At 45.6% G+C, this 22,549-nt stretch overlaps 1 protein-coding gene across 1 annotated transcript in view; it reads right to left on the bottom strand.

The window, feature by feature from the left end:
• SLC13A3 (solute carrier family 13 member 3) overlaps nt 1–22,549 on the bottom strand; it is a 94,542-nt gene that overhangs the window by 7,782 nt on the left and 64,211 nt on the right. The window contains exons 9-11 of the mRNA XM_032142190.2: nt 18,144–18,241; nt 9,924–10,036; nt 594–755 (exon numbers count right to left, since the gene is read on the bottom strand). Of these exons, the coding sequence (XP_031998081.2) occupies nt 594–755; nt 9,924–10,036; nt 18,144–18,241 (373 nt within the window). The remainder of the gene's footprint in view (nt 1–593; nt 756–9,923; nt 10,037–18,143; nt 18,242–22,549) is intronic.

Here is a 22,549-nt window from a genome sequence, read left to right as displayed (position 1 = left end):
GTGATTTTTAGCCCAGGAGTTACCAGCTGGGTAGGGGGAAGGATTTGTTCCCCTGACGGGGATATCTGGGAGTGCTAGGAGACTTTGGATTGTCATGATTTAGGGAGGCGCCACTTGTCTCTAGTGAGCAGAGTCCAGGGGCACCACTACACACCCTGTAGTGCACGGATCAGCCCCGTACAGAGAATGATCCAGCCCCAACTATCAACAGTGTTGAAACTCCTGCTTTAGAGGGAGGCTACTGCTTTGCTTACCATTAGAATTTCTCCTATGGCCATTTGTTTACTCAGATTTTCTACTTTTTCTTAATCCAAAATTGGCAATTTACCTGCTCTAGAAAACTCTCCATGTCACCATGGGTTAATTTTCCTGAAAGAGAGATTTGGGAGCACTTTGAAAATATTTACTCTATGTATGCATTTTTTGAAGGAAAACATCCAGTATTTTAAAAAGTTGTACTCTGGTTCTGACAATGTATTTTGGAAGACAGCAATAGCAACTGTAGCCCCCAGCGAAGCTCCCTTGGCAGGGGGAAGATTTCTGAATGTGTGTTGGGGAAGGGGTGCTCCCCTCTTCCCCAGAAGGACCCTCACCAGCTCTGCCAGGACTGGCAGGAAGATGATGATGGTGGCCGTGTTGCTGGCAAACTCAGTGAAGAAGGCGATGACCACAGTGATGAGCAGTACAGCCAGGGCGGGGGGCACATTCTCCAGGGGGTGCAGCTGCCCGCCAATCCATACAGACAGCCCCGATTCCTGTGGAGGGAAAGGCATTCCTTCATACCCCAGCCCATCTCCAGCTGCCGCCCCCCAGAGAGGGTTAGGATAGATCACAATGACAACCGTACCCCTTCCCAGACGGGGAGACTGAGGTGCAGAGAGGGGAGGTGACGCGTCCAATGTCACACATGCAAGCCAAGGTCGCACATCTGAGCCAGCAGCCTCTCTGCTTCTTGAACTGCTCCTCACTCTATCTCGCACAGGCCAGGGACCTAAACCCCTGGGTCTCCAATAATCCATTTGGTTCTAGCACCCCTAAGCGCCGATTTAAGTGGGAGAGGGAAATCAAACCAGACCCTCAGCAGTAAAACTTCTCATCCCTCTAGTGAAGGTTATTAATTACCCAAATAGTAATAGTTACTTATATAAAATATTCGTTATTTTTATAATTATTATTTAATAATATATTAATATGTATGAAATATATATATACAAGATTTGCTATATATCATATATAAAACCTGTATCAGATATACATCAACTACAACACAATCAATGTAATTATCAATAATAATGGTATTTATACGCCTGTAATCCCACCACTTTGGGAGGCTGAGGTAGGCGGATCACTTGAGGTCAGAAGTTCGAGACCAGACCAGCCAACCTGGCGAAACCCCGCCTCTACTAAAAATACAAAAATTACATGTGTGCCTGTAATCCCAGCTACTCGGGAGACGAAGGCACGAGATCGCTTGAACCTGGGAGGGAGAGGTTTCAGTGAGCCAACATCACGCCACTGCACTTCAGCCTGGGTGACAGAAACTCTGTCTCAAAAGCTAGATATATATATATATATACACACACACATACACATAGACAGTAATAAGGATAATTATTACAATGATAATACAAATATTAACATTGTATTATTATTCATTGTCGTAAGAATCACCATTATTGAGGCTTTACAGGGGACCAGGCACCTGCAGGCATTAGCTCCTTGACTCCTCCCACCCATCGCAAAAGGTAAATATTGGTTTGTGTTTTACTGAGGAGGAACTTCAGCCTGAAAAAGTTTTTGTGACTTGCCCAGGATCCCTAAAAGTAGTGCCTGAGACACCCATCTACCTCCATAAGATGATGTGATTCTGCAAAGCTCCCCGCAAATCAGCATCTTCCTCTGGACCCATCAGTCTGTCACCTTGTCTCTAAATTAAGAGCAATGCCCAGTGCTGACTCCAGTCCTCCAGGGCGGAGACGGGTAGAGAAGTTCACCGAGACTCCACTCGCCTGTCAGTGCTGCAGAATTATTTGGGTGCTCTCTCTGCTGACTTCTCCAGAAGTTACCCTATTTACCAGTGTATAACATCTAGAATACTCTTCCGCACCTCTGTCCTCTCACCATCAAATGCATCCTTAAATAACTGACCCAGCACATCATTATAACCACAAAGCGGCAAAGCTGAGGATGTCAAAACGTGCTCAATGCTGCCCCCTGGTGGAACTGTGATGCAGCAAGATCACGATAAAGCTACCGTTTGTTTAGACCTAGAACAAAGCTGTAGGTTTTGGAGCTGATCTAGGGCAGAGCTGGGTTAGTCCGTTAACATTCAGAATCCAATGTATTGCTACCATAGCCATTTTATCAACCCAGTATACCAAAGACACTTTATATATATTTTTTATTTTTAATAGAAAAGCCCCTGCTTACTCAGAACTTAAAAATTTCATAATCAATTCTAGAAGACAGCATACAGGGCCAGGCGTGGTGGCTCACGCCTGTAACCCAGCACTTTTAGAGGCCAAGACGGGCGGGTCGCTTGAGGTCAGGAGTGCGAGATCAGCCTGGCTAACATGGTGAAACCCCATCTCTACTAAAAAAAAAATACAAAAATTAGCCAGGCGTGGTGGTGCACGCGTGTAATCCTAGCTACACGGGAGGCTGAGGCAGGATAATCGCTTAAACCAGGGAAGCGGAGGTTGCAGTGAGCTGAGATCACGCCACTGCACTCCAGCCTGGGTGATAGAGTGAACGAGACTCCATCTAAAAAAAAAAAAAAAAAAATAGAATACAGCATACACTTTTTACATAAATAAAATAGTACACTTGCCCCTACAATTTGACTTAAAAGTTACCTTCAATGTAAGAATAATAAATGCTTAAAAATATCTTTCCCCAGAAGAGTCCTCGTGAAACTAAGGTGTTTCTGGTACATCTGCAGTTTGTCTGCTAGCCTGGGGAATATGCTAAGTGGCAGCGTGGAGGCCACAGCCCCTCCCCTGGCTGCAAGGAGTGCTGCAGGGAGAAAATGGGACCTCTGGTTTTTCCCATAGGCCACAGCTCTGGCAAAGAGTCTGACCTGACAGCTCTATGTGCAATTAAACGGAGAGGGGCTAGAGAGAGGGAATATTAATGACTCGGGCAAGTGAGAAGCCAGGAGCTGCCCCGTAGCTGGGCCTCTGAGTGACCGGGCTTCCAGCCAGCGTCCCCGCAGCCACACAGGCCTTGGCGCAGCTCCAGCGCTGGAGGGAGGTCTGGCAGCTTCCTAAGAGAGGATAACCCCTGTTGCGTAGGGTTCTACTGGGGACTCTAAAGGGACTTCACCTGCCCTTTCTCATTTTATTTTATTTATTTTTTTGAGACAGAGCCTCACATTGTCACCCAGGCTGGAGTGCAGTGACACAATCATAGCTCATTGCAGCCTCTATCTCCCGGGCTCAAGCAAGCAAGCCTCCCACCTCAGTGTCCTAAGTAGCTGAGGCTACAGGCACACACCACCATGTTTGGCTCAATTTTTTTAAGTGATTCTTTTTGCAGAGACAGGGTCTTACTATGTTGCCCAGGCTGGTTTTAAACCTCTGGGCTTAAGCGATCCTCCTGCCTAGGCCTCCCAGCGTGCTGGGATTACAGGCATCAGCCACCACGCCCCAGCCTCTTTCCCATATTCTTAGGAATTGGAAGCTTTGTTTCCTTGGGAACACACAGCCCCACAGTATTCCCAGGGACTCCAGGGACCAGCAACAGCCAAGGTCAGAGATGGCATTGCCAGAAGGTAAAGAGAAGGGGCTCTGGAGTCAGACTGAGTTTGCTTCCCAGCTTAATCCTTTCTAGCTGTCACTTAACTTCCTAGGCATGTCACTTAACCTCTCTGTGCTAAAATTTCCTTATCTGTAAACCAGGGATAATGAGAGTGCCTGCCCCAGAGGGTTACCGTTGGGAGAAAAGGAGTGAATCTATAAAGGGCCTAGGAAAGTGGCTGGGCTCTTGGTTAGTGCCTGCCATAACCAGTAGCATGAAGTCACAAGATGCCTGAAGTGGTGGAACTCAGAAATCGCCCAGCGCAGTGGTTGTCAAATTATCTTCCTTAGTGGCCTTGAAGATGACCAGAAGTACCCAAGGCCACCTTGCAAAGATGGGAGGTGGGGAGACGGAGTTGGTAGAGTAATGTTTCCCTCTTCCTCCTGTTTTCTTACTCCAACCAGGTTCTCTTGGTGTCTTTGATATACAGTAGAGGAGCATCTTATAAAGAGGTTTGTTATGGCATAAGTTCAATATTTGCAGTCAAAATCTCCTGTGGCCAAAACACCCTTGAAAATCTTTTAAAAGGCTTTATAAAACACAACAGGCTCAGCTGTGGGCATACAACTTTGTATAATAATTCTTAGGTAAAGAGACCAGTGAATTTGATTAAAGGAAGGAAAAAAGACAAGGCTTTATGCACATGTATAAACATTCAAACCACTGCACCATTTACAAGCTGTGTGACCTTGGGCAAATTAATTAACACCTCTGTTCCTTGATTTCTTTCAGCCATTGCAGTGAGGATTAAATAAGTGCACACAAAACAGTCTCTGTACATAGTAAGCACTGAATCTGAGCTATCATTTAATCTAACAAACACAATATAGTGCTTACTCTGTGCTGGGCACTCTTCTAAGTCATTTGTAAATATTAATCTTCATAGCCCCCTCATGGAATACAGATTACAGATGCTCCTTGACTTACAGTGGAGTTATGTCTCAATAAGCCCATCACAAATTGAGAATATTGAAGTGGAAAATGCATGTAATACACCTAACCTACCTGTTCACATCATAACTTAGCCCAGCCTACCTTAAATGTGCTCAGAACACTGACATTAGCCTACATCGGGGCAAAATCATCTGGCAATGCTATACACTGTAGAATATCTGTTGTTTACCCTTATAATTGTTCAGCATCTACAAGAGAGTATCCTACCAGATATCACAGCCTGGGAAAAGATCAAAATTCAAGATTCTAAGTACCTTTTCTACTGAATGCATATCACTCTTTCACCATTGCAAAGTGGAAAAATCATACATCGAATCACTGTGAAGTCAGGAACCATCTGTACAATTATCTCCATTTTATGGTTGAAGAAACTGAAGCACAAAAAAGCTCAGTGATTTGCCCAAATAAATAATATGACGTACCCTAGTAAGATTCAGAATCTGGATCTTAGTCATGTCATTAGGCTTGTCTGTCCAATAAAATGAGGGTAATAATAATTGTATTAGTCCATTCTCGCTCTGCTAATAAAGACATACCCGAGTGTGGGTAATTTATAAAGGAAAGAGGCTTAATTGACTCACAATTCAGCATGGCTGGGGAGGCCTTAGGAAACTTACAATCATGGTGGAAGTGGAAGCAAACACTTCCTTCTTCACATAGTGGCAGCAAGAAGTGCCGAGCGAGAGGGGGAAGAGCCTCTTATAAAAAATCATCAGATCTCTTGAGAACTCACTCATTGTCACAAGAACAGCATGAGGGTAACCGCCCCCAGGATTACATTACTTCCCACCAGATCCCATGACATGTGGGGATTATGGGAACTACACAATTCAGGATGAGATTTGGGTGGGGACACAGCCAAACTACATCAATAATAAAGATGACAGATTTCTGGCAGAAAATGAGGAATGGGGAGAATACACATTTTCTCCTTACCTCCATCACCACAGCATATTTGTAAGTAAGTTTGTTGTGGCAACAGAATAAGATCAACCTTTCATCAATGAGTTAATGCAATAATAACAGTAATAATAATAGTGAAGATGAGTGTGGCTCCTGGTTTGAGCCCCCAGGGTATATCACCACTCTTCTGGGTACTTTCCATACATTATGTTAGCAATTCTCAAAGCAGCCCATCTTGTAGGTCATAGCAACAACGATGTGTTAAGCACCATTATGCACCCGGTGTCTTCTAGGTGCCTAGAACAGTGGTGGGTAAGACAGACATGGTCTCCGCCTGCCCTCATGGAGCTTCCATTCTAGTAAGAGATACAATCAATAAACATGCCCACAGGATCATTTCGGGGGTAGATGTGGTATATAGGAATAGGCAGGGTCATGAGAGGAAGAGGGACTGGGGTGGGAGGCTATTCTAGATGTGGGAGCTTGGGAGGGCATTTCCGAGGGGCTGAGACCTGAAGAGTGAGGACTCAGAGCTCTCAGGACGAAAATTCAACAGAGAAAGGGAAGATGCAAAGGCTGTGGGGTGCATGTGAGTCTGCTGTGGCTGAGGAAGGGGCCAAGGAAACTGGAGGGGTGTTAGGAGGGAAGAGAGGTAGGTGCCAATGTTGAGACCTACAGTGTCCCATACAGCTTTCTGTGTTGGCCAAGGGAAACCTTGGACTTGAGTTTAAGTCTATGCAGAGTCATGACTATACGGTTTTGTGGCAGGAGAAAACTGTAGTGAGGACCCTAAGTGGGCTTAAGTGAGTTGCCGAGGCTCAAAGTAAGCACTAGGATAGGCTCCCTGCTCTTCAGAACCAGCGCTGGGAGCCCACACACCCAGGCTCACCCTGGATTGCATCCAGGGACCTCCGCTCCTCAGGAGGCTGCCAGGCTGTGTTCTGATGAGAGCGTGCGGCAGGGGCCAGGAACCAGGATGTGCCATAAGCATTCTGGTCGCTCCTGGGCCAGGCTGTGGCTGCCTGGGGAGGGGATGGTACGGCAGAGGCTGGGGAAAGGAACAGCTACTACACAAAGCCCCTGTTGAAGAGAAACTCCGGCCAGCTGCCCAGGGCTGGGCTCAGAGCCAGGGTGGCCTCTCAGCATGCCCAGCGTCCCGCAGCCCAGCCTCCGCTGAGAGCCAGTGCTCCCCACACCACTCCTGGAGCTTAGAGAAACCTCTGGATCAGGGTCATCTCATCCAGTCTCCTTCCTCTAGGCCAGGCTAGGCTCAGATCACTGAGGTAAATGGCACCATTTCCACCAAGTTGCTCAAGCCATGAACCTCCACATGATTCTTGATTTTGATTTTCCTTTTCCTCAGTATCTTACCATAATAACCAACTGTGCTGGGCTGTGTTCTCATTTCTCTGCATATATTGACTCACTTAATAGTCATGACAACTTTACCAGGTGGGTGCCATTGTGATTCCAATTTTACAGATGAGGAAACTGAGGCCCAGAGAGGTTTAGTAACTTGACAAAGATCATACACCTAAGAAGTGGGAAATCTGTGATTCCAATCCAGATGGGCTGGTTCCATCGTACCTCAAGCTTCTTCAAGATCTGGATAACATGTCACTTCCTTCAGGAAGCCTTCCCTAAGACACCCCCAGCAGGAGGCAATAGCATAAGTCAGATAGACATGAGCTCAAATCTTAGCCCTGCTACTAAAGAGCTGTGTTACCCAGAACCAGTTACTTAACCTCTTTGGGTCTCAGGATTCCTAAAATGGAGACAAATAACAGTACTTTTGCTCATCTATTCCTTTGTTCCCTTTGAAGTCTATATCATTATTTATGTGTTTTTTAATAAATACAGTAAAACATATTTTATTTAAAAAAGAGCAACTATGTAGAGAGCCTGAATGTGCCACTCAGATCCCCATCAGTGGAGGTCTTGTTGCCCCAGCTAAGGGAGTGCAGTCGGCTGTCTCAGACCTCAAAAGCGGCCTCAATTGAGGTCATACCTGCACCTGGGGCAGCTTGTGTCCCCAGACAGATGGACGCTGGGATACGAGGGCCTGGCTATCTCTGATTACTCGGACTGCTTTTGAAGACCATCTCAGCTCCAGTGCTCCTGTGGGGTTGGGTCTGCCTCCAGCTGCTTTTCTCCCTCTGCACTCTCCTGCTTCCTTCCTCTCCCTTCCACAGTGACCCCAAGGGCACAACCTAATGAAGCCCGTGCTTGTGAATCTCCATCCCAGAGTCTGCTTCCTGAAAGCTCAACCTGTAGAAACCATGACATGAGGATTTACGAGCTGGTGTACATGCAGCTTTTAGCACTTCTTATCGGCTATGTGTATTGGGCAGTTATTCTTTAATTTTTTCCAACAACCCTGTAGAGTAAGAACTTTGAGCCTCAATCTATGGAGGAGAAAAATAGGAACCCAGAGAGGTTAAGAAACCTGCCTGACGTGTCCCAGCAAGGAGTGGTAGAGCCTAGATTGACCAGGTACTGAGATTCCCAGGCCTGGGCTTCTGCCCAGTGTCCACGGTTAACAGGTGTCCAACATTGTAACTTCATTTGAAACTGAAAATTAAAATTGAATTAATAAGAGAAGCAGTAAAAGAAGTAATTTCAGCTTCCCTTAACCTTAACTTCAGATGGACTTTTAATTGGCCGTGGTTTTTAATGCCTCAGTTTACAAGGCGTTCGGGGTGGGACGGAGCTCAGCCACGTGAGCTTTGGCTTCAGATCCTGGCTCTACCATCTCCTGGCTGTGCAAACGTAGGCGAGCTATTTAGCCTCATTTTGCCTCCAATTCCTCATCTTTAAAATGGAGACAGTGATAGTTTCTGATTCAGCGGTGTTTATAAAGATCAACTGAGTCATATTCGATTCACGAAGCACTTCAAACAATGGCTGGCATGTGCAAAATTCTAGAGTGAACAACTTGGAGCCTGGACTCTGAAATCAGGGAGAGTTTGAACCCCAGCTCCCAAGCAGAATACAATTGTAAGAATTTAAGAGGGTTGCTTAGTTTTTCATGTCTCAGTTTTCCTATCTGTAAAAAAGGCATAAAAGCATTACCCAGCTCTTAGGGCTGGTGTGGTGATTCGGTGAGATAATCTGTGGTGACAGATGCTAGATGCTGACGTTGCACTGCCTCTGAGCTGGGCTGGCTGACCCGCACTTGCACACCCCGGAGAGTGAGCACTCCCTGCAATTCTGCACTCCGCGTGCCTCATTTGCCCCACCCTGGTCCCAGCCCTGACTTCTGAGCTCACAAAGCCCTCTGGAATAACATTAATAATAACATCCGTGAACTCATTAATATCACTATCTAGGACTTATATGAGAGTGGTTAAGAGCATAGACCCTAGAGCCAAACTGCCTGGATTCTAATCCTGACTCCATAGCTGTGTGACATTAGGTAAGGTACTTTATCTCTCTGTGTCTCAAGTTCCTTATCTGGAGAATGGGCATAATAATGGTATCTACCTTATAGCTTTGTTGGGAGGTTTAAATGAGTTAATGTGTAAAGCATGTTTCTTTCTTTTTTTTTTTCTTAGAGAGGAGGTCTTGCTCTGTCACCCAGGCTGGAGTGCAGTATTATGATCATGACTCCACTGTACTCCAGCCTAGGACCACCACACCTGGCTGATTTTTTTTAACCCCATCTCTAAAAAAAAAAAAAAAAAAATACAAAAGAAAATTAGCTGGGTATGGTGAAGCATCCCTGCAGTCCCAGCTACTTGGGAGGCTGAGGTGAGAGAACTGATTAAGCCCGGCAGGTTGAGGCTGCAGTGAGCTGTGTTGGCACCACTGCACTCCAACCTTTCACTCTGTCTCAAAAAAAAGACAGAGAGAAAAAAAGAGAGAGGGTCTCACTATATTGCCCAGGCTGATCTTGGACTCCTGGCCTCAAGCCATCCTTCCGCCTCCACAAGCATGTTGAACAGTGTCTGGCATTGGGTGAGCACAATATGTTGTTATCCCTCTGAAGTCACAGAGCCCTCGAGTCCTAGTATTATTAGTATTAGTATTATATTAATATTTTGCCCATCATGAGCTCCTTAAGGATCCAGGTCATACTCATTCCTCTCTTTCTCTGTAGCACCAGGAGTGAACTATGATCATCTCAGTTTGGCAAGTGAGGAAACCGGCTGTGCCCCCGGGGCCCGTGCAGCTCACCTGCTCTGATCCTGGTGCTGCAGCCAGCACTGGGACCCACCCACACCTGCCTCCCGCTGTTCCTGCTGGATGGGGGAACCAGGGGGTCTTACCTCACAACCTTTGGCCATGGCGAAGCCCCCTCCCAGGAGAAGGATGATGTTCCAGGGCACTGTCTCCTGGGCCTTCTTCCAGGTCAGCAAGGGCTCTGTCTCTGTGTTGGGAGCTGGGCAGAGAGAGGGATTCAGCACACACTCAGGGCCGCTCAGCCTGAGGCACAGGCCACCAGCCCTGCAGCCCCATCTTACTGAGGACACTCAGGGGTCCCCAGGAAGCCAAAGTGTGGATCAAGCATTTGACTTGGAGCTTTAGGGAGAGAGTGCACAGGCATCGTGATAGGTGGAGCTGCTCTATTCCCAGTGAAAATAACTTTCATGGTTCCCACAGCTTGGGAGTTTTTGGAAACTCCACATGCAGGATATCACTTAACTCTCCCAACAGCCCTTAGGCACAAGTGCTATTTTTACCCTCATTTATAAGAGAAGAGGCTTTCTTTGTACTGGAACACGTACAGAGAGGAAAGAAAAAGAGGAAGGAAATTTAGAAAAATAGAAACAAAGGGTATTTTTGAGCCCCGAAATGATGGGATGATTTTTATTTCCTCAAAAGAGGCAGCGCTGCTGTGGTGAGGACAGTGGGCGGGGGAGTCAACAAACTTTCTGCAAGGGGTTAGCAAGTGAATCACTGAGGCTTTGCAGGCCACACAGACAGTCTCTGTTGTCACTACTCTGTCATTGTAGCATGAAAACAGCCAGAGACCATACCTAAACATGTGGGCATGGTTGTAAATAAAACTCTATTTAGAAAAGCAGGTGGTGGGTTGGACCTGGCACGTGGCTGGTAGTGTGACATCCCTGGGTTGGGGGCATAGGCTTGGAGACAGACCCTCCTCAATCTTGGCTTACTGCATGCCCTTCAAGTGACTTTGCCTCCCTGAGCCCTGTTTCCTCAGCTGGCACATGGCACAGTTACAGAACCAGGGGGGTCCCTGTGAACACGAACCAGAACAATGATGGATCTGCAGGGAGATGAGGCATTTCCAGTTAGCTGATAGTTGCATCCGCAGGGTCTAGAACAGTGCCTGACACCTGATGGTTACTCCGTAAATATTTGTCAAATAATGTATATGACACACTTAGACCCACACCTGGTGTGGGGCAATCACTCCTGAAATAGGACTTCTCTTGGCAGGCTGTGACCAGGGAAGCAGGGAGGATGGGTCTGACTCCTTTAAGGCAGTTTGCCATCTCCCAGGACACTTCCTGGTCAAGCAGTTACGGACATTTTGCTTCTCCTTTTGAGCTTTTTCCAAACGTTACACAGTGGTTTACCTAAAACAAGATTTTATAGTCAGGAAATAAAGATAATAAAAGCTACTTAATGAAATCCTTCTACCAGCAAGCATGTAGTCCACAAGTGTATGCAGCCCACAGGTGTATGCAGTCCGCAGGTGCATAATGCCCACAGGTGTATGCAGCCCACAGGTGTATGCAGCCCACAGGTGCATGCAGCCCACAGGTGTATGCAGCCCACAGGTGTATGGAGTCCACGAGTCTATGAAGCCCACAGGTGTATGAAACCCACAGGTATATGCAGTCCACAGGTGCATGCAGCCCACAGGTGTATGTGGCCACAGGTGTATGAAGCCCACGGGTGTATGCAGTCCACAGGTGCATGCAGCCCACAGGTGTATGCAGCCCACAGGTGTATGAAGCCCACAGGTGTACGCTGTCCACAGGTGTATACAGCCCACAGATGTATGAAGCCCACAGGTGTATGTAGCCCACAGATGTATGAAGCCCACAGGCGTATGCAGCCCACAGATGTATGAAGCCCACAGGTGTATGCAGCCCACAGATGTATGAAGCCCACAGGTGTATGCAGCCCACAGATGTATCAGTCCACAGGTATATGCAGCCCACATGTGTATGCAGCCCACAGATGTATCAGTCCACAGGTATATATATGCAGCCCACAGGCGTATGCAGCCCACAGGCACATGCAGCCCATGGTATCTACATGCAGTGCAGGTGTCATATACCTTGAGGGGATTCTTGGGCCAAATGCAACATACACTTAAGCCCAGAACTGGACAAGGCAACCAGACATGGCAGGTGGCCCAGCCCTCTGCCTTCAGATGATAAAATATCATTTCATTAAAGAAGTACAAGAAGTCTGAAAAAGTGAAGTGACTCACCCCACGCAGCAGGTAAGGGTGGATGGGATGGGGGAAGGAAGAAGGCCTTGAGCAGGGTCCCATGTAATGCAGATTAAATGGCGAGTGTGTATCAGACTGTCACATGCCAAGTGCTCAGTTAACGTTAGCTACCATGGTTTTTATTGTTTTCCCATCCAACCATGCCTTTGCTGCTATTTCTCATAAGCACAATCTCTGACTGTGGATTTCTCACTGCAGCTCAACCTGATGCCAGTTGGCTGTCTACAGCAGTAGCTAAAGGCACAAGCTTTGAACTAGACTTGAATCCTGGCTCTGCTGTGCTCCAGCTGTGTGATTCACTACTTTTCTGAGCCTCGATTTCCTCTTCTGCAAAATGGAGTAACAGCACTGCCCTTGGAGACTTACTGGAAAGATGAAATGGTCCCTCTGTGCAAAGGACTCATCCCAGGGCCTTGCCCAGAGCAAGTCCTTGGCTATTTATTTATTTTTTATTTTTATTTTTTTTTTGAGATGGAGTCTCGTCTCTGTCGCCCAGGCTGGAGTGCAGTGGCACGCTCTCGCCTCGCTGCAAGCTCCACCTAATTTTTTGTATTTTTTTTTTTAGTAGAGACGGGGTTTCACCGTGTTCTCCAGGATGGTCTCTATCTCCTGAACTTGTGATTCGCCCGCCTCGCCCTCCCAAAGTGCTGGGATTACAGGCATGAGCCACCGCGCCCGGCCAGTTCTTGGCTATTTATTTAGCAAATATATATTGAGTACCTGCCACATGTCAAACACTCTTCTGGGCTCTCAGGATACAGAAATGGCCCAAACAGAGAAAATTCATCTCCTTGGAGAACTTATATTCCAGGGGGGACGTCAGGTGATAAACAAATAAATATACCGGCCAGGCATGGTGGTTCATGCCTGTAATCCCAGCACCTTGGGAGGACGAGGAGGGCGGATCACCTGAGGTCAGGAGTTCAAGACCAGCCTGGCCAACATGGTGAAACCCTATCTCTACTAAAAATACAAAAATTGGCCGGGCCTAGTGGCAGGTGCCTATAATCCCAGCTACTTGGGAGGTTGAGGCATGAGAATCGCTTGAACCCGGGAGGCGGAGGTTGCGGTGAGCCGAGATTGTGTGGCTGCACTCTAGCCTGGGCAACAGAGCAAGACCCTGTCTTAAAAAATAAATAAATAAATAAATAATGCCAAGAAATTTCATGTGCTATGAACAAAAATAAAATAAGGTAAAGGAATAAAGAGTAACACAGGAGGGCGCTTTTCTAGATGGTGTAGTCAGGGAAGGTTTCTCAGGAGGTGGCATTTGGACAGAGCCCTGAATGATGTGATGGAGTGAGTCACGAAGATCCCTAGAGGAACAGCTAGTTGGCAAAGGGGAAAGAGAAGTCGTTGTCGTCATCATCATCATCATCATCATCATCAGCATCATCATAATCAACTACTTTTCCACCACACAGTGCCTAGCACATAGTAGGTACTCAATCAATACTTGAATGACCACAAAGGGTGAGAAATGCAAGTGCAACTCAGACCCACAAAAGAATAGTGGGGTGAGTATAAGAAGAAAATCAAGGCTGGCTTGAATGCCTGGGTTCTATGTCCTGTCTCTCTCTTTCTCTTTGTCTCTCTCTCTGCCTGTCTTTTTTTATTTTTATTTTTCTTGAGACAGGGTCTCACTCTGTTGTTGCTCAGGCTGGAGTGCAGTGGCGCCATCACAGCTCACTGCAACCTTGAACTTCTCAATCAATCTTCCTGCCTCAGCCTCCCAAGTAGCTGGAACTACAGGTGTGTGCCACCACACAGGCTAATTTCTTAATTTTCTGTAGACAGGCTCTTGTTATGTGGTCCAGGCTCTTCTTGAACTCCTGACCTCAAGCAATCCTCCCGCCTCGGCCTTCCAAAGTACTGGGACTAAAGGTGTGAGCCACCACACCTAGCCCTGACTCTTTTTAATAAGCAGTGTGACCTTGAACAAATCACTTTCTCTCTATGGAAACTTACTGACCAAAATATAAGACTCCATAAAAGTCTTTAGTGTTAAATACCAGAAAGTATCACATCAGCCAAGTCTGCACAGGGTCACTGGTGGCCAAAGGACAGGCAGTGCTCATCGAGTTCCCTCCCCATCCACTGGGCAATGCTGGAAACTCCAGTTCAAAGACCCCTGGGCTAAGGGCACACACTGGCATTCCATGGAACAGACTCGAAACACGTGTTTTAGTGCTACTGTTGTTGGCCCACATAGTATTTGTTTTTCAGCTTGAATGAGTTGCCAATATTTAAAACCAGGGAGATTCCACATAAAAATCTAGATTTTTGGCTTCTTTTGAAAAATCAGCAAATCTGACTAAACTAGTTCTGTTCTCCTGCATGGGTACAATCAGTGGAAGCTAAGTAATATCTGCCCCTTTAATTTGAGTGGGGATTGGCTCACCAATTTTACACAGACCCTGCCTTGCCACGAGACTGAGGCTCTCATCACTTCTTTTTTTTTTTTTTTTTTTTGAGACAGAGTCTTACTCTTTCACCCAGGCTGGAGTGCAGTGGCGTGATCTCGGCTCACTGCAGCCTCCACCTCCCGGGTTCAAGCAATTCTTCTGCCTCAGCCTCCCAAGTAGCTGGGGTTACAGGTATGTGCCACCACACCCAGATAATTTTTGCATTTTTAGTAGAGACAGGGTTTCGCCATGTTGGCCAGGCTGCTGTCAGACTCATGACCTCAGGTGATCCACCCACCTTAGCCTCCCAGAGTGCTGGGATTACAGGCGTAAGTCACCGCGCCCAGCCTCTCACCACTTCTTACTGATCTCAGCTGTTGTCTCCCTTTGTATAATAAGGAAACTGCTCTCTGTTTCAAAAATGGGAAAGGAAAGATTGACAAGGAGGACCACGTGTTTCTTGAGACACATATTCCTGTACCCAATCTGCTGTATACAAACGTTACCTTCCATCTGGAGACAAATATAGGTCAAATATATATATATATATAATAGATTATATATTTATAAAACATATAAATATATATATTATATATAAAATAAGTGTTACCTCCTTGTAGGCAGTTGAGTTTGTAACCCCTGATCTATAAAGCCAGTAAAAGCCAGAGGTGGAAGGCATCTAAGGGACTCTCTCATTTTCTAAGTGAGAAACAAGGCTCAGAGAATACAGGAGCTTCTCTGAGGTCACCCAGAAAATTAGTAGCAGAGCTGGGATGCCAGTCATCTATGTCATAGTGAGGTAGGAGGTGGGACTCACTCCAGGGTTGGGGCTTGGGAACCAGACCAAATTGAGGACCAGCTAAAACAGGTCCTGGGCGGAAGCAGCTTTCCATAAGACACGCCCACCAGTATACCATGTCAGTCTACAATTGCCATGACAACATCCAGAAGTTACCATCCCTTTTCATGGCAATGACTCAACAACCTAAAAGTTAACACCCTTATCCTAGAAATTTCTGCATAAACTACCCCTTAATTTGCATATAGTTAAAAGTGCATATAAATATGACTGCAGCACTGCCTCTGAGCTACTACTCTGGGCACACTGCCTATGGGGTAGCCCCGCTCCACAAGGAGCAGAACCTCTGCTGCTGCTGTGCACTGCTGCTTCAATAAAAGTGGCTTTCTAACACCACTGGCTTCCCTGGAATTCCTTCCTGGGTGAAGAAGCCAAGAACCCTCCCAGACTAAGCCCCAATTTGTGGGCTCGCTTGCCCTGCAACAATAGCGCCTTCCCCATGGCCCCAGCTGAGAGAAAGCCCTGGGCATTGTGAGTTCACCCCCAGGTGCCAGAACCACGGATGGGCACCTGACCAAGGGCAGCTGATCCATAGGCTGGCCAGGGATCTATGAGGCTGTGAAGTAGCCTTGTGGGAGGAGATCTGCCCAAGAAGAACAAGCTGGACCAACCGGACTCTTACTCTCAGATGCAGCGATGGGAAACAGAGACCCACTGGGTGAAGAGAAGTGACAACTGAAGGTGACAGAATGAACAGAGAGGCCGTATGACACACAGGGGACATAACTGGGCTGAAGTTGGGTGAGGAAGCAGCAGCCAGGAGGAAACAGATACTGTGAGGACACAGAGGCTCTGGGGAAACAGAGGCTCAAGGCATCAGATGGACACCATGAGGAAGTGGCTGCCACTAGGGGGAAGAAGGTAGGAAGGAGCAGAAAGTATGAGGGGCGATGCCACAGGGAATAGAAAACATGAGGAAGTGGAGTTAGCAGAAGCCACGGGGATCAGACACTACAAGGGAACAAAAGTAGAGACTAAAATGAAGCAGAAACTATAAAGGTGCAAAACCTAATAAGCAGCAGAAACTAGGAAAAGGTTAAGAAATTGTATACAGAGGGAATGATGAGAACAGCCAGTTGGAAGATTAACTGGAAGAGAAGCAGAGATGGAGAAAAGCTGAATCCTGTTCAACTGTAGAGTACACAGGCCCACAGCTAAGCCTCCTTAGACCCAGTTCCAGCCTCCCTGAGGTCCAGCTATGCTACAGGAATTGTTTATGGGTTGCACATGGTGGCTCATGCCTGTAGTCCCAACATTTCAGAAGGCAGAGATGGGAGGGTCACTTGAGGCTAGGAGTTCAAGACCAGCCTGGGTAATGTAGTGAGACCCCTGTTACCACAAAAAAAATTTTTTTTGAGATGGGGTTTCACTCTGTCACCCAGGCTGGAGTGCAGTGGGTGCCATCACAGCTCACTGCAGCTTTGACCTGCCAGGCTCAATCAATTCACCCACCTCAGCCTTCCAAGTAGCTGGGACTACCAGGAATGCCTCACCACGCCCAGCTATTTTTTTTATTTTTTTATTTTTTGTAGAGATGGGGTTTCTCCTTGTTGCCAGGCTGGTCTCAAACTCCTGGACTCAAGCAATCCACCCGCCTCAGCCTCCTAAAGTGCTGGGATTACAGGTGTGAGCTACCATGGCCAGCCTGCTACAATTTTTTTTTTTTTTTAAATTAGCTAAGCGAGGTGGCTCCCACCTGTAATCCCAGCTTCTTGGGAGTCTGAGGTGGGAGGTTCACTGGAGCCCAAGAGTTCGAGACTGCACTGAGCTGTGATGGCGCTACTGCACCCCAGCCTGGGTGACAGAGTGAGACCCCATAAAAAAAAAAGAAGAAGAAGAAAGAAAGAACTGTTTATGGAGCCTGTAAAATCCTCATCTTCCTATAGGACACATACACTATACTCCCCACACTCAAACCCCGACTCTTCCATGGCTGGGGCTATCCTGAGTGACACTATTTTTCTCAACAATAGAAAACAGTTTGATTATGGTCCCTATTTCCTGACTCCGGAGGAGCTCATCCAACTGCCCCAGGTGGCAGCCTCAGGTGTTGGCGTCACCTTCTGGTAGACATCTGCTGGACACCAGAGGGAGTCGCAAGCTGGCAATCTGAAGACCACAGTCTACGACATTTTGGTTAGAGGTACTCAGTGATTTTTAAAAAATGGAATCTGAATGCCTTCAGGCAGTTTTTCCTCAGTCCCCAACACTTCCTATACCGTTGAAACCCAGCTTGTGTTTTCCACGCGTGGCTCCTTGGGCAACCAAGGTGCAACTCCTGCTTTGGGTCAAGGGGTAATTTTTCTGCAAAGGACAAGAAAAATAAACATTTTTTGCTTTGTGGGCCAAGAGGCAAAATTGAGGCTATTGTGTAAGTACTTAAATAACTAAAGAAAATAAATTTCCACAAATTCCTTAGGGGAAAGCAAAATTTGATAAATGGACACTGAAATTTAGATTTCATGTAACTTTCACATGTCGTAAAATGTTTTTCTTTTCTTTTTTTTTTTTTCAACCATTTAAAAATCTGAAAACTGTGCTTAGCTCACAGGCTGTTCAAAAACAGACAGCCGGCTGGATTTGGTCTGAAGACCGCAGTTGCTAACCCCTGTCCTGGACTACCACCTGAGGCAGCCCTCAGTCCCCAGACAAGGCAATGGCTCAGACAGTGAAAGGAGAAGCAGGAAGGACCATGTGGTTAGTGCAGTGGGAGGCTCCAGGCCCTTGATGACCACACTCCACGCCACAGTCCTCACTGAACCCACTGAGACCCCAGCCTTGACCACCTTACCTTTGAAGTCAAACCACCACTTGAGAGAGGGCCTTTGAGACGGGAAGAAGAACAAGATGGTGACAATAGCCACGCCGGTGACGGCATCAGAAAGAAACCTACAATGAGAAGGCCCCAAAGCATGTGACCCTGGGCATCTCAGCGGGCCGAGGTTTGGCAGATTTGTAAAGGAGGATTTGTGGAAGGGAATTAGGCCTGCTGTGAAGGGGCCATTGTTGGAGGCTGGGCCACTGGATTCTGTCCTGCAATGCACTCAGCACGGTGCAAAGCTCTTCGTTCACAGCTCCCTGGGGGCATTTAGATGCTGCTTGGGCTCAAGCAAATGCTTATCCTCCCAACTCAAGAACCCTAGGAAGAGGGACTCGACCGAAGAGGGGAGAATCTGAGGGCCACAGAATATTGGAATCCTTGGAACCCCTATAAATCACCCTCACTGGGACTCCTGTATGAGCCCTGTCTGTTCAGCTTGTGCTTGAATCCCTCCTGGGATGGGCAACTCACTGCATCGAGATACAGCCCACTCACACCAGTGGAACCCAGATTGACCCAGCCTCATGGCCCCTCAAAACCTAACTGTCACGTTTCAAGCATCCACAATGTGTCCTTTAGGGGAGCTTTGTACACATTAAGCCTTCGGGGCAGGCACTTCCCATTTCAGGTGGAGAATCAGAGGGTCAAAGAGCAGAAACAACTTGTTCAAGGGCAGACCCTGAGCAAGTCATTTTGGTAAACTGACATACAAATTCAACCAAGATACCCTGTAAATTTTATTTTTAAAGTTTGTATTTGCAGCATTGGACACAATCCAATAAGGAATTGGTTAAATAAATCGAAGTGCTCCCATTCTGTAGACTGGCCTGAAACTCAGATTGCTCTGGCTCCAAGTTCAACAAAGCCTAGAGCTCATTGCTAACCAAAGCTCTTTCCACTCACACATTTGGAAAGGAGAGTATTCAAACAGACAAGAAGTTGGAAGAGATGGTCAATATCACTATCATCAGAGAAATGCAGATCAAAACACTAATGGTATACCATTCATCTGCCAACAGGCAAGACTTGAAAAGGAGAGTAAAACTGGTGAGGGTGTTGGGAACATATGCCCTTAGTGAAAGAATAAACCAGTTTAACCTCCTGGGGCATTTGGCAACATGTTTCCAATTTTACATGTAAATACCCTTTGATCCAGTTATCCTCCTTCTAGGAATTTAACCTTGAGAAACAGTCGTACTTTTGTACACAGATTATGTGCAACGATGTTCATTACTGATAAGAGTAAAAAAAAATTGGAAGATTTTTGATAAACACATGTTTAAAGAAATTGTGTTCCATTCATATTATGAAGTACACTGCATCTGTTTAAAAAAAGATAAAAGATAATGTCAATCTCTATGTATTGACATAGAAATACACGAAGATACCCTGTAAATTTTATTTTAAAAGTTTTTATTTGAAGTATCGAACACAGTCAAATAAGGAATTGGTTAAATAAATCAAAATGCTCCCATACTGTAGAGTACTATGCAGTGTTTTAAAAGAATGAATTTGTGATCTGAGTCCAAGAAAATAAAATTTAGAAAAAAGAACAAAGTAAGTCCAAAATGGCAAGTTTTCCATGATCATATTATTATATTTTACAGTCTTTTGTTATATGTATACATATTTGTATGTGTGTATGTGTGAAGATATGTGTGCATATCTGGAATGTCATACACCAAACTGCTCGTGGCAATCATCTCTGGGCAGTGGGACATAAAGTGGACAAAGAACCACTAACTTTTCCTTTTTCAATTCAGCATTCTTTGAATTTTTATGAGTACGCGTAACTTTTGAAATTCAATACAAAATTAAAAAGCAGATTACAAATAATAGGTCGATGTGATCACATTTCTGTTAAAAAAATCTTCTTTTAATAGGGTTCTAAAAGCCAATTGGCATTATGTTTCATTGAGGTGTAATTAACATGCAATTAAATGCTCCCATTTTAAGGGTATAGTTTAACAAGTCTTGACAAATGTATACAGTCCGATAACAGCGTGATCACAATGTAGAACAGTTCTCAGATAGCCATTTTTTAAAAGTCAGGAAAGATGTATATCAGAATTAGAGACTGAGATTTAGCTGATTTTCACATTTTCTGTATTGTTGAAATACTTATAATGCCCATTTTGCATCTGAAAAAAATAAAGCATCTGCATTTTGGAAAAATAAAAAAATGGTAAGAGCAATGAGAGCTTCACGGCTTCATGAAATTATATTGTTTCTTGCTTATAACAACCTTCAGGAGATCAGAATTTATGTCACCCATTTTACCAGGGAAGAGGTTGAGGCCCAGAGGGTGAGATATCTGGATTGTGCACTGTCCAGTATGGTAGCCACAAGCCACATGTGGGCTAGTGGGCACTTGAAATGTGGCAAGACCAAACTGACATGTGCTTTAAATGTAAAGCACACACCAGATTTTGATGATTTCACATGAAAAAAAGAATGCAAAATATCTCACTAATAATTTATACATAAAATATATTATTCATATTAGTTTCATCTGTTTTTCACTTTTTTAATATAGCTACCAAAAAATTTAAAATACATATGTGGCTCACATTATATCTCTCTTGGATGGGGCTAATCGAAATAATCAGATTTCGCCAAATCCAGCAGATACATCTCTCTTTAATCATGTTCCCACTCACACCAGAATTGGACACAGTACCCACTCACGCGTCTTAAAACACTCCCCTCTCTTGGCTTTTGCTGGTCCATAGCTCTAAGTTTTCCTTCTACCTCACTCATCATCTCTCTGTTTCTCTAGTAAATTCATTTTCCTTTCCCCAGCTCCCAAGTGCTGGGGTTTCTCATGGTCTTCTGTACTCTCCTTAAACATTTTCCAAAGCTGAGCCCATTGATTCCTATGGATTTAACTCCCAAATTTATACAATGACTCCCAGATTTATGTCTGCCACCTAAACATCTCCTCTAAGCTCCAGTCTTGCGTACCCAACTGCCTATTGAGCTTGACAAGTCTAAACCAAGTCCAAAATAGAATTATGAATAAGCCATTCCCAGCCCCCTAAAAAATATTCTGCAATTAACCACCATCCATGCAGGCACTCCTTTCATTCACACCCCCCAATCCAATCCAGCACAAGTCCCACATTTAACTTTGAATGATATCTTGACTGCTGCATCGCCATTGCTACCACCCTCACTCAAGCCATCCCCCAGACCAGGGGTCAGCAAATGTCTCCTGTAAAAAGCCACATAGTAAGTATCTTGGCTTTGCAGGCCACATGGTGTTTGTCTGGACTCACATTTGACATTGGAGTTTGAAAGCAGCCATAGACAATATGTAATTGAATAGGTGTGGCTGTGTGTCAATAAAACTTTATTTGCAGACACTGAAATTTGAATTTCATATAATTTTCGTGTATGACAAGACATTGTCTTTTGATTTTTCCGCAGCCATTTAAAAAATGTAAAAATCATTCAAAATAAAATGGCGGGCCAGATTTGGCCCAAAAAGACAGGGGCCATCTAGATGATGTTATAGCTCCTAACTATTCTCCTCATTTATATTTTTGCCCCCACTATCCATTTCCTAATGAATATAGCTAACAACTATTGAGTTCTTTTTATGAGCCCTTTCCCTGCCTCACCTCCGTAGTGGAATACAGGGCCTGCCACAACCCCTAATTTTTTTTTTTTTCTGTTTTTTAGTGGAGCTCCTGACCTCGTGATCCGCCCGCCTCGGCCTCCCAAAGTGCTGGGATTACAAGCGTGAGCCACCGCGCCTGGCCTTTATGAGCCATTTTAATCACTTGACAGGTATTAACTCATTTATCTTTACAACAAGCCAATGAAAAATGTACTATTATAATATCATTTTACAGATTAGGAAACTGAGGCACAGAGAGATTGAGTACCTTACAATCCTCCAATGGCTGCCCACTGCTCACAGAAAAAAAAAAATCAAAATGCATAACATGCCCGAAAAGACACTCTGATCTGGCCCTCCCCCACCCTTCCTCACCCGCTTTCCTTCCTTCCCACCAGGCCTCGCTCCCACTGGGCTTTTCTCATTTTCTCAAACATGCTACGTTTTGTTCTGACTCAGGCTTCAGTAGACATTCCCAGGGCATCTCCACTGCTTTCATCTGCAGTCTTCCTAAGCTTTGGCTCTTCCCAGAACTGTCCAAAGTCAATGCCCCTGCTCTATTATTTTATAGCACAACCCTCTCAGTCTTTCCTTCATAGCACTCATTGCAATGCAGTTATTTTGTTGTCTAACTACTTGCTTTTGTCCGTGTCCCAGCACCCAGCATCCAGCTTAGCACATAATAGGTTCTCAATCAATGTTGATTGAATGAATGAACCATTTGCTCAGTCACACAGCTCGTAAGTGGCAGAGC

The sequence above is a fragment of the Hylobates moloch genome, unplaced genomic scaffold (genome assembly GCF_009828535.3).
Source record: "Hylobates moloch isolate HMO894 unplaced genomic scaffold, HMol_V3 SCAFFOLD_21, whole genome shotgun sequence".
Lineage (NCBI taxonomy): Eukaryota > Metazoa > Chordata > Mammalia > Primates > Hylobatidae > Hylobates > Hylobates moloch.
Note: the sequence above shows the minus strand (reverse complement) of the source record. Positions and strands in the feature narration are given on the sequence as shown.